This window comes from Onychomys torridus, chromosome 18 (assembly GCF_903995425.1).
Source record: "Onychomys torridus chromosome 18, mOncTor1.1, whole genome shotgun sequence".
Classification (NCBI taxonomy): domain Eukaryota; kingdom Metazoa; phylum Chordata; class Mammalia; order Rodentia; family Cricetidae; genus Onychomys; species Onychomys torridus.
Window position 1 is genome coordinate 43,882,217 of NC_050460.1, and position 14,855 is coordinate 43,897,071.

A 14,855-nucleotide genomic window follows, 5' to 3' on the forward strand; every position below is an offset into this window, starting at 1 on the left:
GGATTCTTATTGCTATGGAGAGACACCATGACCACAGCAACTCTTAAGGACAACATTTAATCGGTGGCTTACAGTTTCAGAGGTTGAGTCCATCATCATCATGGTAGGGGAGCATGGCAGCATGCAGGCAGACATGGTGCTGGAGAAGGAGCTGAGAGTGGAGAAGGAGCTACATCTTGATCCCTCAGGCAACAGGAAGTGGTCTGAGACACTGGGCATGGCTTGAGCATCTATGAAATCTCAAAGCCCACCCCCACAGGGACACACTTCCTTCAACAAGGTCACCCTTTCTCCAACAAAGCCACACCTCCTAATAGTGCCACTCCCCATGAGCTTATGCAGGGCCAGTTACAAACTACCACGCTCCTTCCGTCTCTCTTTCGTTTACACGGACTTTTTATCCCCCTAAACATGGTCCCCATCAGTAAGGAGCCATGGCTATTGAGGACTTTGAGGGAAGTCCCTGTGGCCATCAGTCATCAGAGGGGGCGGGCTCCTCTGTGCCCAGGCTTGGTTGTGTCCTTCAGCCCCCAGTTCTTTTCTGAGCCTCCACCACGCAACTGGGCAGCCTGGATAAGAGATGCCTTATGTGACCCTGGGCCTCTCATTGGCTATAAATCTCTTGATTCAGGGCCACACTGACACCCACAACACAGCTCAAGGGTCGGAGGCTCAGCATGGACTGGTCCGGCTTGGAGGGCATGCATGGAGTCACATGGGCTCCCACCAGGGTCTGGCAAGGGCAGCTGTGTTAGGGCCTGGACTGTTATTGGTCCTTTTATCAATTCTAAGAGGGAAATGTTTTCACATTTGTAACTTTGTCTCATGACTGCTGTCAGCCTGTAGGGGACCTAAGCTCTTCCAGAAATAAAATGCATGACTTTCAGCCGGGCGGCAGTGGTGCACGCCTTGAATCCTAGCACCAGGGAGGCAGAGCCAGGCAGATCTCTGTGAGTTCGAGGCCAAGCCTGGTCTACAGAGCGAGATCCAGGACAGGCACCAAAGCTACATGGAGAAACCCTGTCTTGAAAAACAACAACAACAACAAAACCCAACAACAATAATAACAACAATAAAATGCATGTCCTTCGTCTGCTGAGGTCAGGTCCCAGGAGCCTCTGTGAGGATTTAAGCAGTCCCAGGCTGCCTGTCTTCTGAAGCACTGGCCTATAGCTCATATTTCCTAGGCATTTTTTCGCCCTCATCCCATCTGTGTTGGTTTGAATGAGAATCGCCCCCATAGGCTCATGCATTTGAATGAGCTCGGCCTCCAGTTGGTGGAACTGTTTGGGAAGGATTAGGAGGCGTGGCCTTGTCGGGGAGCGGTGCATCACTGGCCCAGACTTTGAAATTTCAGAAGTCCATGCTGTTCTTAGTTAGCTTTCTCTCTGCCTCCTGCCTGTGGATCAAGGCGTAAACTCTTAGCTACTGCTCTAGCACCATGCATGTCTGCCTGCAGCCATGTTCCCTGTCATGATGGCCACAGACTCACCCTCTGAAACCATAGGCCCCCAATAAACTCCTTCTCTGACTTGTCTTGGCTGTGCTGTCTTCTCACCACAACAGAAAAGCATTTGAGACACCATCCAACTAATGCCAAGATCAAGGGCAGAACTTGCTACCCTTCCGTGAGGCAAGGTCAGCTGCTACCCACCTTATTTTGAAAAAATCTAATTTTTCTTTCTTTTTTTTGGGGGGTGGGGGAGGATCATATTTGTGTGTCTGTGTGCACGTGTACATACACACGTTTGTGCAAGAGCATGTGTGTGCACACTAATGCATGTACATCCCAGTACACATATGTCAGAGGACAACACAGGGGAGCCAGTTCTTCCACTGAGAGGGTCCCAGGGGCTGAATTTAGGCTTTTAAGCCCATGGTGAGACTCATCACTGGCCGACCTATCGCATCAGCTCCAACTTCCACCTCCTTACAGATGACCCGTCCACCTCTCCTCTCGGGCAGCTTTCATGATTCCATCTTGACTTCTGAACCCCTGCCTGGCCGCTGTGATGGGCCAGGTTCAGGATTTACTTTCGTTTAGTCGGCCCAACATTTTCAACCAGAGCTTGCGTTTAACTCTGGAAAGTTCCCTGCTGAGAACTCTTTTTTTTTTTAAGATTTATTTATTGCCGGGCGTTGGTGGCACAAACCTTTAATCCCAGCACTCAGGAGGCAGAGCCAGGCGGATCTCTGTGAGTTCGAGGCCAGCCGGGGCTACCAAGTGAGTCCCAGGAAAAAAGCACAAAGCTACACAAAGAAACTCTGTCTCGAAAAACAAACAAACAAACAAACAATTATTTATTTATTATGTATATAATATAGAAGAGGGTGCCAGATCTCATATGGTTGTGAGCCACCATGTGGGTGCTGGGAATTGAACTCAGGGCCTCTAGAAGAGCAGTCGGTGCTCTTAACCTCTGAGCCATCTCTCCAGCCCATGTTGAGATCTCTTTTAACAACTACTTCACCTTTCATTCACAACTTTTGAATTCTGCTTAGACACATGTCAGAGCTTCTTGCCTGGATGTTTTTCTCTTGCCTTCCCAGGCACTTTCTGGGATCCTCCTCCAGACCCCAGTCCCCCAGACCAGGTAAACTCTTCAACAGCTGACTCAGACCTCTGTCTGAGCCATAAGGACGGAGGGAAGCTGGCACTGTGGCAGGATCCTGACAGAAGCTACTTAGAGGACAAAGGATTTATTTTGGCCCACAGACTGAGGCAATAATGTCCTTGGGCAGAAAATACTTGGCCTTCCGGGTACTTCCAGTCAGTGACTATGAGGTGGCTGGTTACACAGGATCAGAAAGAAGAACGTGAACAGGAACTCTCAGGCTATAATCCATTAGTCTATGGCGTCATCCTCACTCCCCCTAGTTAGGCCTCACCCCAAAAGGTTCCCCAACCTTCCCAAATACTGATGCCTGCTGGAACCAAGTGTTCAGATATATGGACCTATGGTGGGCATCTCACATTTAGTAGCTGTGAACAGTGTGGTCCAGGCCCAGGTGAGGACTCTCTGCTCTCTCTGTCTTAGAAGGCGCAGGTCTTGCACCAACGACAGCTCTGGGTGGAAGGCTGTGGGAGAGGTTTTTTGTTTTTTGTTTTTAATTGTGTACAGTGTTTTGTCTGCAAGTATGTCTATGTACCTTGGGACTGGAGTTACAGACTGAGCTCCTGGGAGGGTGCTGGCTTCGAACCCTGGTCCTCTGGAAGGGGAGCCAGTGTTCTCAACTGTTGAGCCATCTCTTTAGTCCCAGCTATGGGAGTTGTATTCTGGCTTTTTTTTTCCTTTGCCAGTACTGGGAATCGGACCCGGGGCCTCACACATGCTTGGTGGGTGCTGTACCATGTGTTGTAACCTCATGGGGACAGCCACTGCTTTGAGCAGTGATCTGTGCTCATGCTTGGCAGCAAGTGTCTTGGTCCACTGAGCCATCTGGCCAGATGCCGCCTCTGCTTCACCTCAAGCTGCAGAACAATGAAGCCATGCAGCCTTGGGCTGAAACTTGTGAAACTGAGCCCCAAATAAATCTTTCCCCCATCAAATTGATTTTCACAGGTATTCTGTCAACAGTGAAGGGATGCTGACACAAATACTCAGTCACACACACACACACACACACACACACACACACACACAAAGGAGAGGGGATGATATACTCTACAACATATACGAAATTAAAAAATACTACATCAAGTGCAAGACACCAGACACTGAGGACTGGCCACTGTATGACAGTATTTATGTGAAATGTCCACTACAAGCAAGTCCACGGGGACAGGAAGTAGATTAGTGGTTGCTAGGACCTGGCCTTTTGGTCAGAGGTGATAAGAAAGTTCTGGAAGTAGTTCTGGCGATGGTTGTGCAACATTGTAGAAGTATTTAATACCACTGAATTATATGCTTTAAAAGGCTTATGGGGTAAAAGTTTTTGTTCTGTGTATCTTACTGTGCACATGCAAAACTAACCCAATAGCCTGGGAGACCACCTTAGTGTTCACCTCTGCTGTTCATGACCATAAGCCATCCAAGAGTCCAGAGCATGTGAGAAATGACCTACCTACACCTGCTGCTCAAATGATCAGAGCAATGCTAAAGCGCTCTCTGTCTCTGTCTGTCTGTCTGTCTGTCTGTCTGTGTCTCAGTTAGGGTTTCTGTTGCTGTGAAGAGACACCATAACTGTGGCCACTCTTATAAAGGAAAAGCATTTAATTGGGGCTGGCTTCCATTTTCAGAAGTCAGTCCATTATCATCATGGCAGGACATGTGGCATGCAGGCAGACATGGTGCTGGCTACAGCTTGACCAGAAGATGAGCGGACTGAGACACTGGGCGTGGCTTGAGCATGTGGCCACAGTGACACACTTCCTCCAACAAAGCCATGCCTCCTAATAATGCCACTCCCTTTGGGGGACCATTTTCTTTCAAACCACCACAGTGGGAAGTCTTGGTGTTATCCTCAGGGACACTGGCCACCTCCTTTGAAACAGACTCTCACTGGCCTAGACCTCACCAAGTAAGTTAGACTGGCTAGCCAATGAGCCCCAGGGATCCTCTAATCTCTACCTCCCCACCATTGGAGTTACAAGCCTGTGACAATGAATGTGACTGTTTTTTTTTTTTTTTTTTTTTTTTTTTGGTTTTTAGAGACAGGGTTTCTCTGCGTAGCTTTGCACCTTTCCTGGAACTCACTTGGTAGCCCAGGCTGGCCTCGAACTCACAGAGATCCGCCTGGCTCTGCCTCTCGAGTGCTGGGATTAAAGGCGTGCGCCACCACCGCCCGGCATGACTGGCTTTTTTTATGTGAGTTTTAGGGATGGCATATCCTGTTGTATACAGTGACCGTGTACGGATGTGGAAAGCTGGAGACTGCAAGGGTACCCTTGAGCCAGGCTGAGATGCAGCCCAGTCTCACACTTACCTTCAGCAACTTCCAAAGGGCCTTGGGATTTGCGAAGCTCCTTTACTGTTTCCAAGAACTCTTTACCCCCAGCCTTTTCCAAGGCTTTTCCTACAAAAGAAGAACAATGGAGGCCGTGGTGAATGACCTTTCAAGAGAGTCACATTGTTGGGCATGTTAGTAGGTCAGGAAAAACTTAAAAACTAGGGATGACATGTCCCATTTGTTACCCTGGCTTGCCAGTGGTCACTAGCGACACTGCACAGAGGTCAGACTAGAGAATGACAATCTTTGTTAAAAGATACACACACACACACACACACACACACACACACACACACACACATGCACACACACAAACATGCACACACAGGCATGCACGCAGGCAGGCACACGCATGCACGCAGGCAGGCACAGGCATGCATGCAAGTGCACGCACACATTCGGCCTCTCTTCCTCTCTTGGACTGCTGAGTATGGAATCTAAGACCTCCACACGCTAAGCAAATAATCTGCCACCAAACCACGTCCCAGCAAAGTGGAACACCCCGTTCTGAAAATCCCAAATCCAAACCTTTCCAAATCCCAACACAACACAGCTAGTGCAAGACTCCACACCTGGAATCTCATGTGATGGGTGGATCGCTGTCAAAACCCAGGGCCACTAAAAATATTCTGTAAAATCACCTCCCAGCTATGTGTGAGACACGTGAGGGGACCTCTCTTTCGTGAATACTGGGAAGGTGTCATTTATTGCCAAAGCACTGCTAAAAATCTGTTGAAGTCACTATCGGTGACAGTTTGGGCCGCAAAGGTGGTTAGGCGCTGATTGACAGCTGGGCTGCTTGAGGGCAGGAACCTAGGGGCAGGGCAACCCAAGGCTCCTAGACACCCCAGGCCCCAGAGCTGCAGCCCTGACCATCTATCTGCAAGTGCAGAGGAATCTTGATGCCTAAGCCTGCCCAGAAACTCCAAGGCCACCCACTGCTGAGGGCTGAAGAATCCTAGGTATACAGAAGAGCGGGGACACAGGGCTGAGGGTGCCAACACCCAGGGCCTGCATGAGAGCTTTGAACACCAGGCGGGGCATGAGATGCTGCTCCTACCGCCTGCTTGCTGCGGTCACTCACCACTGTGTAGAGGGTCTCTAGGGAACAGGGATCACCTTGCATTTGGACTTGGGTCCCATCCCCAGGACATCTCATTATGCATATGCAAATATCCCCGAATCGTCCCAAATCTGAAACACTTCTAATCCCAAGCACTTAATGTTATCATTTGTCATTGCGATCACTCGGTTCAGAGGTTTCTGTGGGTGACCCAGCTTCACTCCACACTCAGGCACGCACTCACATATCTCTGGAGAGCCAGAACGCATCGATGGAGTTACATCAGTGTCTAGACAATCATTCTCCCCTGGGGTTGTGGATGGGGCTTCTTCCTCAAGTAGCTCAGGTCTCATAGAGACACAACCAGGAAATGGTACTTGTGACACCACACATTTCTGAGTCTCATTTCTGGCTCCCAGAAGCCTGGGGACAGCTGGGGACTGAAGCTGGCACCTAAGTCCAAACTGCTGCACTCCGCATTTGGGGTCAAGGGTCAGGGGTCAGGCGGAGATGTGTGGGAGGCAAGGTGAACCCACTCTTCTCCCTAGCTTAGGGGCTAATTGAGGTTGACAATGAAGTGGGGGTGGGGGAGGGGGCTGTGGCTCCGTCTATGTGGGGCTTGCCTGGAACGCAGGAAGCTTGGGGTTCAGTTCCCAGCACAGAATAAACGGGGCATGGTGGCTCACATCTGTGCTAGAACTACACCAACTCCCAACCACCGAGGAGTGCTTAAGCTGATGAGGCATCATGACAGCCCCGCCCCCCACAAATGGAGATAAAATGCCACAATGGTGTGTCACTGGCCATGGAGTCTTGTCCAGTTGTTTTTTAGTGCTGGGCATTGAACCCAGCAAACGCTCTACCATAGTGCCATCTCCCTAGACTAGTGGTTCTCAACCTTCCTAATGCTGTGACCCTTTGATACAGTTCCTCATGCTGTGGTGACCCCCAACCATAAAATTATTTTATATTTTTGGAGGTGAGGATCGAACCCAGGGCCTTGCGCTTGCTAGGCAAGCGCTCTACCCCTGAGCTAAATCCCCAGCCCTCATAAAATTATTTTGTTCCTACTTCATAACTGTAATTTTGTTACTGTTATGAATTGTAATGTCAATATCTGTGTTTTCGGGTGGTCTGTGTTTTCTCCCGGTCTCTACCTACTGGTTGAGAACCACTGCCCTAAACCCTATTTCTTGAGCCTGAATGTCTTGAAGTCTCTGGATCTACCATTAATTTAAACAGATAAACAGGTAGAACCGAAGTGAGACTACACGCAACAACATCCAGACAGGGAGAAAATCAGCCTGGCTTCTCGGCAAAAAATCTGCAAAGAAGCACAGGAGCGGGAGAGGCCACGAGTTAAGAGACTTGCTTCCCCCCTTTCACTTAGTGTGTGTATGTGCACGCACATGTGTGCACATGTGTGTACAGGTCAAAGGACAACTTGCGTGGGTTGGTTCTCTACTTCTACCATGTGATCCCAGGGATCAAACTCAGGCCATTAGGGTTGGCAGTAGGTGTCTTTACGTTTTCATTTTTGTGCTGCAGATTGACTCTAGGGTTTTGTGCATAGTAAGCATGGGTTCTACCACCAAGCTACACTTGAATCCCCTAGCACAAGACTTAAAAAATAAATCAGGCAGGGCCTGGGCTAGACAGCATGACTGGCTTGGGCATGGGTGGTACAGGATGGACTCATGATGGCAGGTCTCCTAGCAACACGGCAACAATAAAGACCGGCCAGTTAGGGAGTAGGTGTGAGCTGGTGTGACATCCAGCCCCCTGCCGCCTGGTCTTCGGAGCACCTGTGAGTACGACTGTATTCTCACTTATGGATGAGGAAATGGAGGTCCAGGGAGATTAGGAAACACACCCGAAGTCACATGCTAGGAAGTGACCTATAAGTGCCTGGAGGGAGACCAAGGCGACTCAGAGGTTGCTCTCCTGCCTGTCTGCCTGCTTCTCAGCCCATCTCACCTCCCCTGACCGCCAAGAGGTCAGCCACAGGGTCCACCAGTGGGGTCCAAGCTTGACTTTTTGCTCCCACAACTCGGCACCCCACCCCATCCTGCTTCAAAACAGAGAAGCACCTCTTCTGATGTTTTGGACAGAAAAATGCAGAACGCTGAGGATGTCTGAAACAGGAACTTGCTTTGCTTGCAATTGAGGACATCAAGCAAAACAGAGCTGGAGATTTGGCCACTAGGGGGAGCCTTTCCACAGCGGGGAGAGCCTTTCTCTGGCCTCCCAGAACGAGACTGTTTTTGTAGATCTGTTACCGCTGAGTGCCACCCCACCTGCTTTCCAGCACAGCAAGTGGCCTCTGGTGCCAGAGACACAGGGAGTCCAGCAGTCTGGGGCCACCACCCAGGGATGAGTTGCTGGCAATGGCTTCAAACCACTCTCCCCAGGGCCAGGCCTGGGTCCCCGGGTCCCTGGGGTGGGGGGCCTTTCCTTTGCTCCATTTGCCCTTCAATGGAGAGTTTAGAACAGTTCTATATTGTGAAAATGGACAACATGGCAGCAAATGGACCAGAGAGTGGCCACTGTGTTTGCTGTTATTTCTCCTGCCTTTGACAGTGTGTCAGCCCCGCTACTCAGCTCCTTTACCTCGCTGCTCACAGCTCCCTTCTCCACTCATAACGCAGCCTTATAGACTGCTTTCTACACGCCCTGTATCTTTTTTTGTGGGGAGGGGGGAGTACTGAAATAGGATCTCCACATGCAGCTCATGACCCTCCTGTCTGCTCCCTCAGTGCAGAAATTATAGTGGTGTACCCCCGAGTTCCCATATCTCCTTCCCTTTCCTTTTCACGAACAGCATTCTCGACACGTGAGCTTAAAACGCATGCGCAGTTGAATCCAGAGCTTCTGCGACCACATTCATCAGGATGGCCTCATATGAAAATGACCCAGGTGCTGCCATCAGCCACAGAACGGAACCCACACTGTGGCATAGTCATGCAGTGAAATACCACACAGCCAAGAAAACAAACAAACACACTCAGAAGCTTGGGAGGATTTTGCAGACACTAAGTTGAGCAAAAGGAGCCAGGCCTGAAGAACATATGGGGCTATTTAAATAAAATGCTAAACAAGCCACTCTGTGCTATTAGATGACTGTTTTCCTCTAGAGGAAATCATAGTAAGGGGTGGGGCTGGAAGGGTTTCTGGTGAGGGTCCGCTCACCAGTGTGCTGTTGTACAGCAGTGTTCACTGTTTGCTTTGAGACAAGGTCTCATGTAGCTTAGGCTAGCCTCAAACTTCCTACGTGGTCAAGGACAATCTTAAATTTCTGATACATCTGCCTCCACCTTCTTCTGAATGCCACTATTACACACGTGATACAGAACACCCAGTTTATGGCGTGCTGAGGAGTGAGCCCGGGCTTTGTGCATACTAGGCAGGTACGTGAGTCTGCTGAGCTCAGTCACTTTGAGACAATATCATCGTGTTGTGTCTGTCTGTATATCACACTCTAAGAAAAACTTCACAAAATTTGTGTAGAATCAAAGCAAAATCTGTTCCTCTCCAGTGAGACCCACAGAGAGACATTTCCACATGGGACCTCAGGCAGAGGATGACTGAGTCCATGAGAACTTGTCTGGACAGTGGGCTACGCCATGACACCTCTCCAAACCCCAGCCAGGCCTTACCTATCTCTTCCTTGAGGTCGATTTCGGCTGTGGTTGGGTGGACGATGCCCTCCACCCTCATGGAGCCAATATGGCTGATGTCACTTTGGGTCAGGGATAGCTGCGTTAGAAAGAAAAGATGGTGAACAGGGGCAAGGTCAACTCCCACTGAAGACCATTTTAATTTAACTGTTGGCATTATTTGTCTCAACTATTCAGGTTGACAGTCAGCACGAGGGCTCAGATTCCCAGGTGTGTGTCTGGTTTTGAGGTAGGGCCTCAGGTAGCTTAGGCTGGGCTTGAGTTCTCTTAGGTGGCTGACGCTTGCCTTCAGCTCCTTCTGCCTCCACCTCCTAATGCTGGGATTATAGGCCTGCGCCGCCACACCAGGCCTCCAGGTGTTTGCTTTTGAGCAGGCTCCAAGTTCAGGAGCTCTTGAGGCCAGAGAGTGTGACCAGCCAGCCTCCACTGCCAGGACCAGAAACAGGCTCTCCCTTCCTTTCTTTCTTTTGTGCCTGACCCTGGTGGCCTTGGTCTCCATGGACACATCCCCTCATTAGCTCTGTGTGGAAAGCAGCCCGAGGCATGCTCTCGCCTCACCCAAGATAGTCCAGAACATCTGGGGAGGTCATCAGTCTTGCCGTGGAGAAGGAGTAGGCTCTGGGTTCCCACCCTGCCCTACCTGTGACAACTACCTCCTCTCCAATCCTTCTGTGCTATGGATCCACGCAAGGCCTTCTGTGCACCAGGTGAGCACTCTACCCCTGAGCTACATCCTCAGCTCGAGTACCACATTCCTGGTGCTGTCTGGTGTGTTTTTTGGCAGAGTAGGATAAAGAGCATCTCCCACTGTTTTCCTCATGTGAGCGGGAACTTTCTGATACTCTAGGATATGTTTGGGAGAACGTTCATGGCCCTGGAGAGGACATACATCCCACCTCTTTGCAGCTCAGTTTTCTTTGCATCAGAAATGAATAAGGAACCCGCTACATCTCTGCTCCCTAGAGACCTAGCGATCCCCAGCTGTCTGGATGGAGATGTACTTGTTCGGCAGGCTGACCCATCTCTCTGACTCACCAGCTACTTCCCTGTGTGTCTTATTTCAGCCCTGGTTGACATGAATGATAAACTGTCTGCTTAGTGAATTTGCCTCGCACAGAGATGGATTATTTGCATGCTGAGATGTTGCTGGAATTCATCCTGCTAGGTTTTTATTTTATTTTATTTTTTTTTTTCTGCAGCTCAGGAAGGCAGGCAGACTGAATTATTGACAAATAATTCATTTCTAGCACCCGGCACATTCAAGAAACATACATTGCTATTCTCTCCCTCTTTTAAATGACATTTAATCTTGGAAGCTGGGCCTCTTCGATCTTGGCTGGGAGTTAGCAATGGATTTTTCTTGGTGGGTACAGACATAATTGGGGCTTGGGGATTTCCCAACAGAACCAGGAATACCACCTATTGACCAGATTCTCTAGGCTGACTTTAGGCTGACCTTAGGTTGACCAGCACAAGCCATTCTTAGTACCAAAGACCTAGTTTGCTCTAGGAATGAGTATATCACCTGTTCCTTTAAAAATGGATAATTCGCCAGGCGGTGGTAGTGCACGCCTTTAATCCCAGCACTCGGGAGGCAGAGCCAGGAGTTCCAGGCCAGCCTGGTCTACAGAGTAAGATCCAGGACAGGCACCAAAACTACGCAGAGAAACCTTGTCTCGAAAAACAAACAAAAAAACCAAAACCAAAACAAAAACAAAGGACAATTCAAGAGCAGAATGGAAGGGAGGAAGGGACAGAGGAAGCATAGTGGCTTGTGAACAGGGGTGTATATAGAAGGGCTCAACGCAGCCCGTCCGGAGTTTATTACCTTCTGCCCCAGAACGAGGCTCTTGGAAGACAGGATGGTGAAACCGTCCCCCGGCCCATCTTCCGAGGTGGAATTTGATGTTCCTTCTTTATCGCTGTCCTTTGGTTTGGACTGTGGGTGAAAACCAGAGGGAAAGATGAGAAAGAGTCTGGACAGCCTTCCTCTGTGACCGCAGGATGGTCCTTCCATGGCTGCCACCAACTTGGGTATGAAGGGAAGTGGTTAGGTGGTAAATTCTGGATGATTTGTTTTGCAGTTATTGTGGGCATCTTGTGGACACTGCTACTGAGCTACACTCCTGGTCTCTCTCTGCCCCCTTCCCCTCCCTCCATCCTTCCTACCCTCCCTCTCTCCCTCCCTCCCGACCTCTACCATCTTTTCACTGGCACACAAAATGAAAGGCTTCATTATGACAGTCACACATGTATATCATTGCACTTTGCTCACCCCTCTGCTAGCCCCTCCACTGTTTATTTTCTTTGCTGTGATGAGGGGGTTGTCTATAGATTAAACTCAGGGCCTCACATCAGCTAATCAAATGCTTGTGAGCCACATCCCAAGCTCTTCTGTGTCGGGGGCCATGTCAGGGCACCAACAAGTAGCACTGGAACTCATGGAACGTGGTTGGGCTGCTGGCAAAGCCACGCCTGAGTGAGCCTTGGAGAGGCAAAGCCCGGACGGAGGACGTGTCCTGAGGACCTCGTGCTGTTATTGAGCAGAGCTCTGATCGTTGCCTTCATGGTCACCATATCCTTCAAAATCCATGGATTGTATGAAAACTCTCAGGGGGTTCCCAGCCCCTCACTGGGCACTGTTACTTAACGGTAATAGTGATTGACTTTCTCCAAGCATTGCTGCTGGAGCAGATTAATGGTTCAACCACCACCCTTAAGAAAGAATTGAGACATGTAAAATCGTCAATAAGGTTAGGTTAAGATGTTTATGTTAATGGTTTTGAAGCAGAAAATCTTGGGGAAGAATTTAAAGTTTATAAAGACACACTTTTAGTAGTTGAACAAGGGACTCACTGAGGTCAGGGAACAAAACAATGGCAGCCTGGCTATTGCTGGCTGACAAATCTTTCTTGCTAGGATGGGCTGATGATCAATGGTGATGATTAATTCCTTGTACCCATTTCTGCCCTCAGCTTCCTGATATAAAAAAACTGCTGATGAGTGGATATGCACCCTGAGGATTTAAAGTAGAGTTGACTGTTTTTCATTTATAAAAGTTTAGGTTTGTGATTCTTTTAAGATTTCTTATAAGATTACCTTTTGAGATAAATAATAATGTGATTGATCCTTTCTTTGTAACCGCAAAATGTAGCCTGCCACCAAAGAACTGGCTGAGAAAAATACCTTGCTTGCTTACACTCTCTTAATCTATAACAAGTTGCTTAGACATGAATGTATATGGATTCTTGGGACAACTTATTTTTCATCTGTAATATGTAAAATGTTTAATCATGTATAAGATATGGAAAACATGCTGGTTTTTTACTTGTATTCATTGTAATCATTCACATGAAAAATAGAAAGTAACCACGTTGTAATTTTTATACTGCTTGAAAATTTTTGCTGGGGTATATGAGCTGTAAGGGAAAATTTAAAGTTAGTTAGAAGGAAGACATCAAGAGAGACAGAAGGGAAACATCAGGGCAGAAAAACAACAGAGAAGAAATAGAGTAGAACCAGTAACAGAAAGAATAATAAAATAGGCCAGGTGGCGGTGGTGCACGCCTTTACTCCCAGCACTCGGGAGGCAGAGCCAGGCAGATCTCTGTGAGTTCGAGGCCAGCCTGGGCTACAGAGTGAGATCCAGGAAAGGCGCAAAGCTACACAGAGAAACCCTGTCTTGAACCCCCCCCCCCCACACACACAAAAAAGAATAATAAAATGAAGAACTAAGCTTTGGCCCTCAGAGAAGTCCTTGCGTGTCTGTCTGTCTGTCCTGCTATGCATCTCCTCTTCAGTTTCTCTGACCTCCTGAAGGTTTGCCATTCATCAGCATCTTAGGTGAGATCCTGTCATGCTAGAGCTGTGTGTGTGTGTGTGTGTGTGTGTGTGTGTGTGTGTGTGTGTGTGTGCGTGCTTCCCTTTTTCACCAACCCCAGAGAGTTTTGTCCTTTTTTGCCAGCCTCATAGAATTGTCTACTCCCTCGGATAGAAAAGTCAAGTTGAGTGATTAGTTCATCAACTCTATGGATCCCCCTCAATCCCTGAGCTGCTGAAGACTGGTCCTCATGGCAGCAATACTTCGTTGTTTCTTGATGGAGGGAAACCAGAGACAGCAATAAAAGGGAAAGAAAAGGGTGTTGTAAAATAGTCTTTTTGTACACTGTGAAGATGTGGTGCTCTCACTGGTTTATAAAGAGCTAAATGGCCCATAGCCAAGCAGGAGAGCCAGACAGAAAGAACTCTAGGAAGAAAAAGGGCAGAGTTGCCAGTGAGGTGCAGAGGGAGCAAGACATATAAGAGGACAGGTAACTGCCACTAGTCATGTGGCAACATGTAGATAGGTAAAAATGGTTAATTTAAGTTGTAAGAGCTAGTTACTAACAAGCCTAAGCTATTGGCCAGGCATTTATAATTAATAATAAGTCTTTGTGTGGTTATTTGGGAGCTGATTGGTGGGACAGACTATTCCACCAACAAAAGGGTAAAACAATTTGGGGAGGTGATGCAGCTCAGTTGGTAGAGTGCCTGCCTCACAGGTAGGAAGCCTGGGGTTCAATCCCTAGCACTCAAAAAACAAGGCATGATAGTATCCAAGCACTCAGGAGGTGGACAGAACAGGATCAGAAGTTCAAAGTCATCCTCAGCTATATAGACAAGTGAGGCCAACCTAGGCTTCATTAAACAAACAAAAAGAGGGGCTGGAGAGATGGCTGCTCTTCCAGAGGTCCTGAGTTCAATTTCCAGCAACCACATGGTGGCTCACAACATCTGTAATGAGACCTGGTGCCCTCTTCTGGCCTGCAGACATACATGCAGACAGAACACTGTAAATAATAAATAAATAAAATAAAAAACAACAAAGAAAAAGAAAAACAAAACAAATCAAACAAAAACAACAAAAACCTAACAGTATCATAATGATTATTACAGGTGTTCACAGGTCCCTATAGTTTTCATCCAAATCTGGACATAGAGATGTTATTTTTGGCTACCTATGTTAATCTTTTTATGCCTGCAGTTCATGACAAGCATCTAAGACAGTGATTCTCAACCTGCATTGGGTCAAAGAGTAGATATCCTGCATATCAGATATTTACATTATGATTTATAACAATGGCAAAATTACAGTTATGGAGGAGACAGTAAAATAATTTTATGGC

General features: G+C 48.2%; 1 protein-coding gene across 2 annotated transcripts in view; it reads right to left on the reverse strand.

The window, feature by feature from the left end:
- The window catches only part of LOC118569805 (core histone macro-H2A.2), a 56,760-nt gene that overhangs the window by 10,315 nt on the left and 31,590 nt on the right, over nt 1-14,855 (reverse strand). For both annotated transcript variants that reach the window (XM_036168058.1, XM_036168059.1), the window contains exons 5-7: nt 11,519-11,629; nt 9,670-9,769; nt 4,927-5,016 (exon numbers count right to left, since the gene is read on the reverse strand). In XM_036168058.1, the coding sequence (XP_036023951.1) occupies nt 4,927-5,016; nt 9,670-9,769; nt 11,519-11,629 (301 nt within the window). The remainder of the gene's footprint in view (nt 1-4,926; nt 5,017-9,669; nt 9,770-11,518; nt 11,630-14,855) is intronic.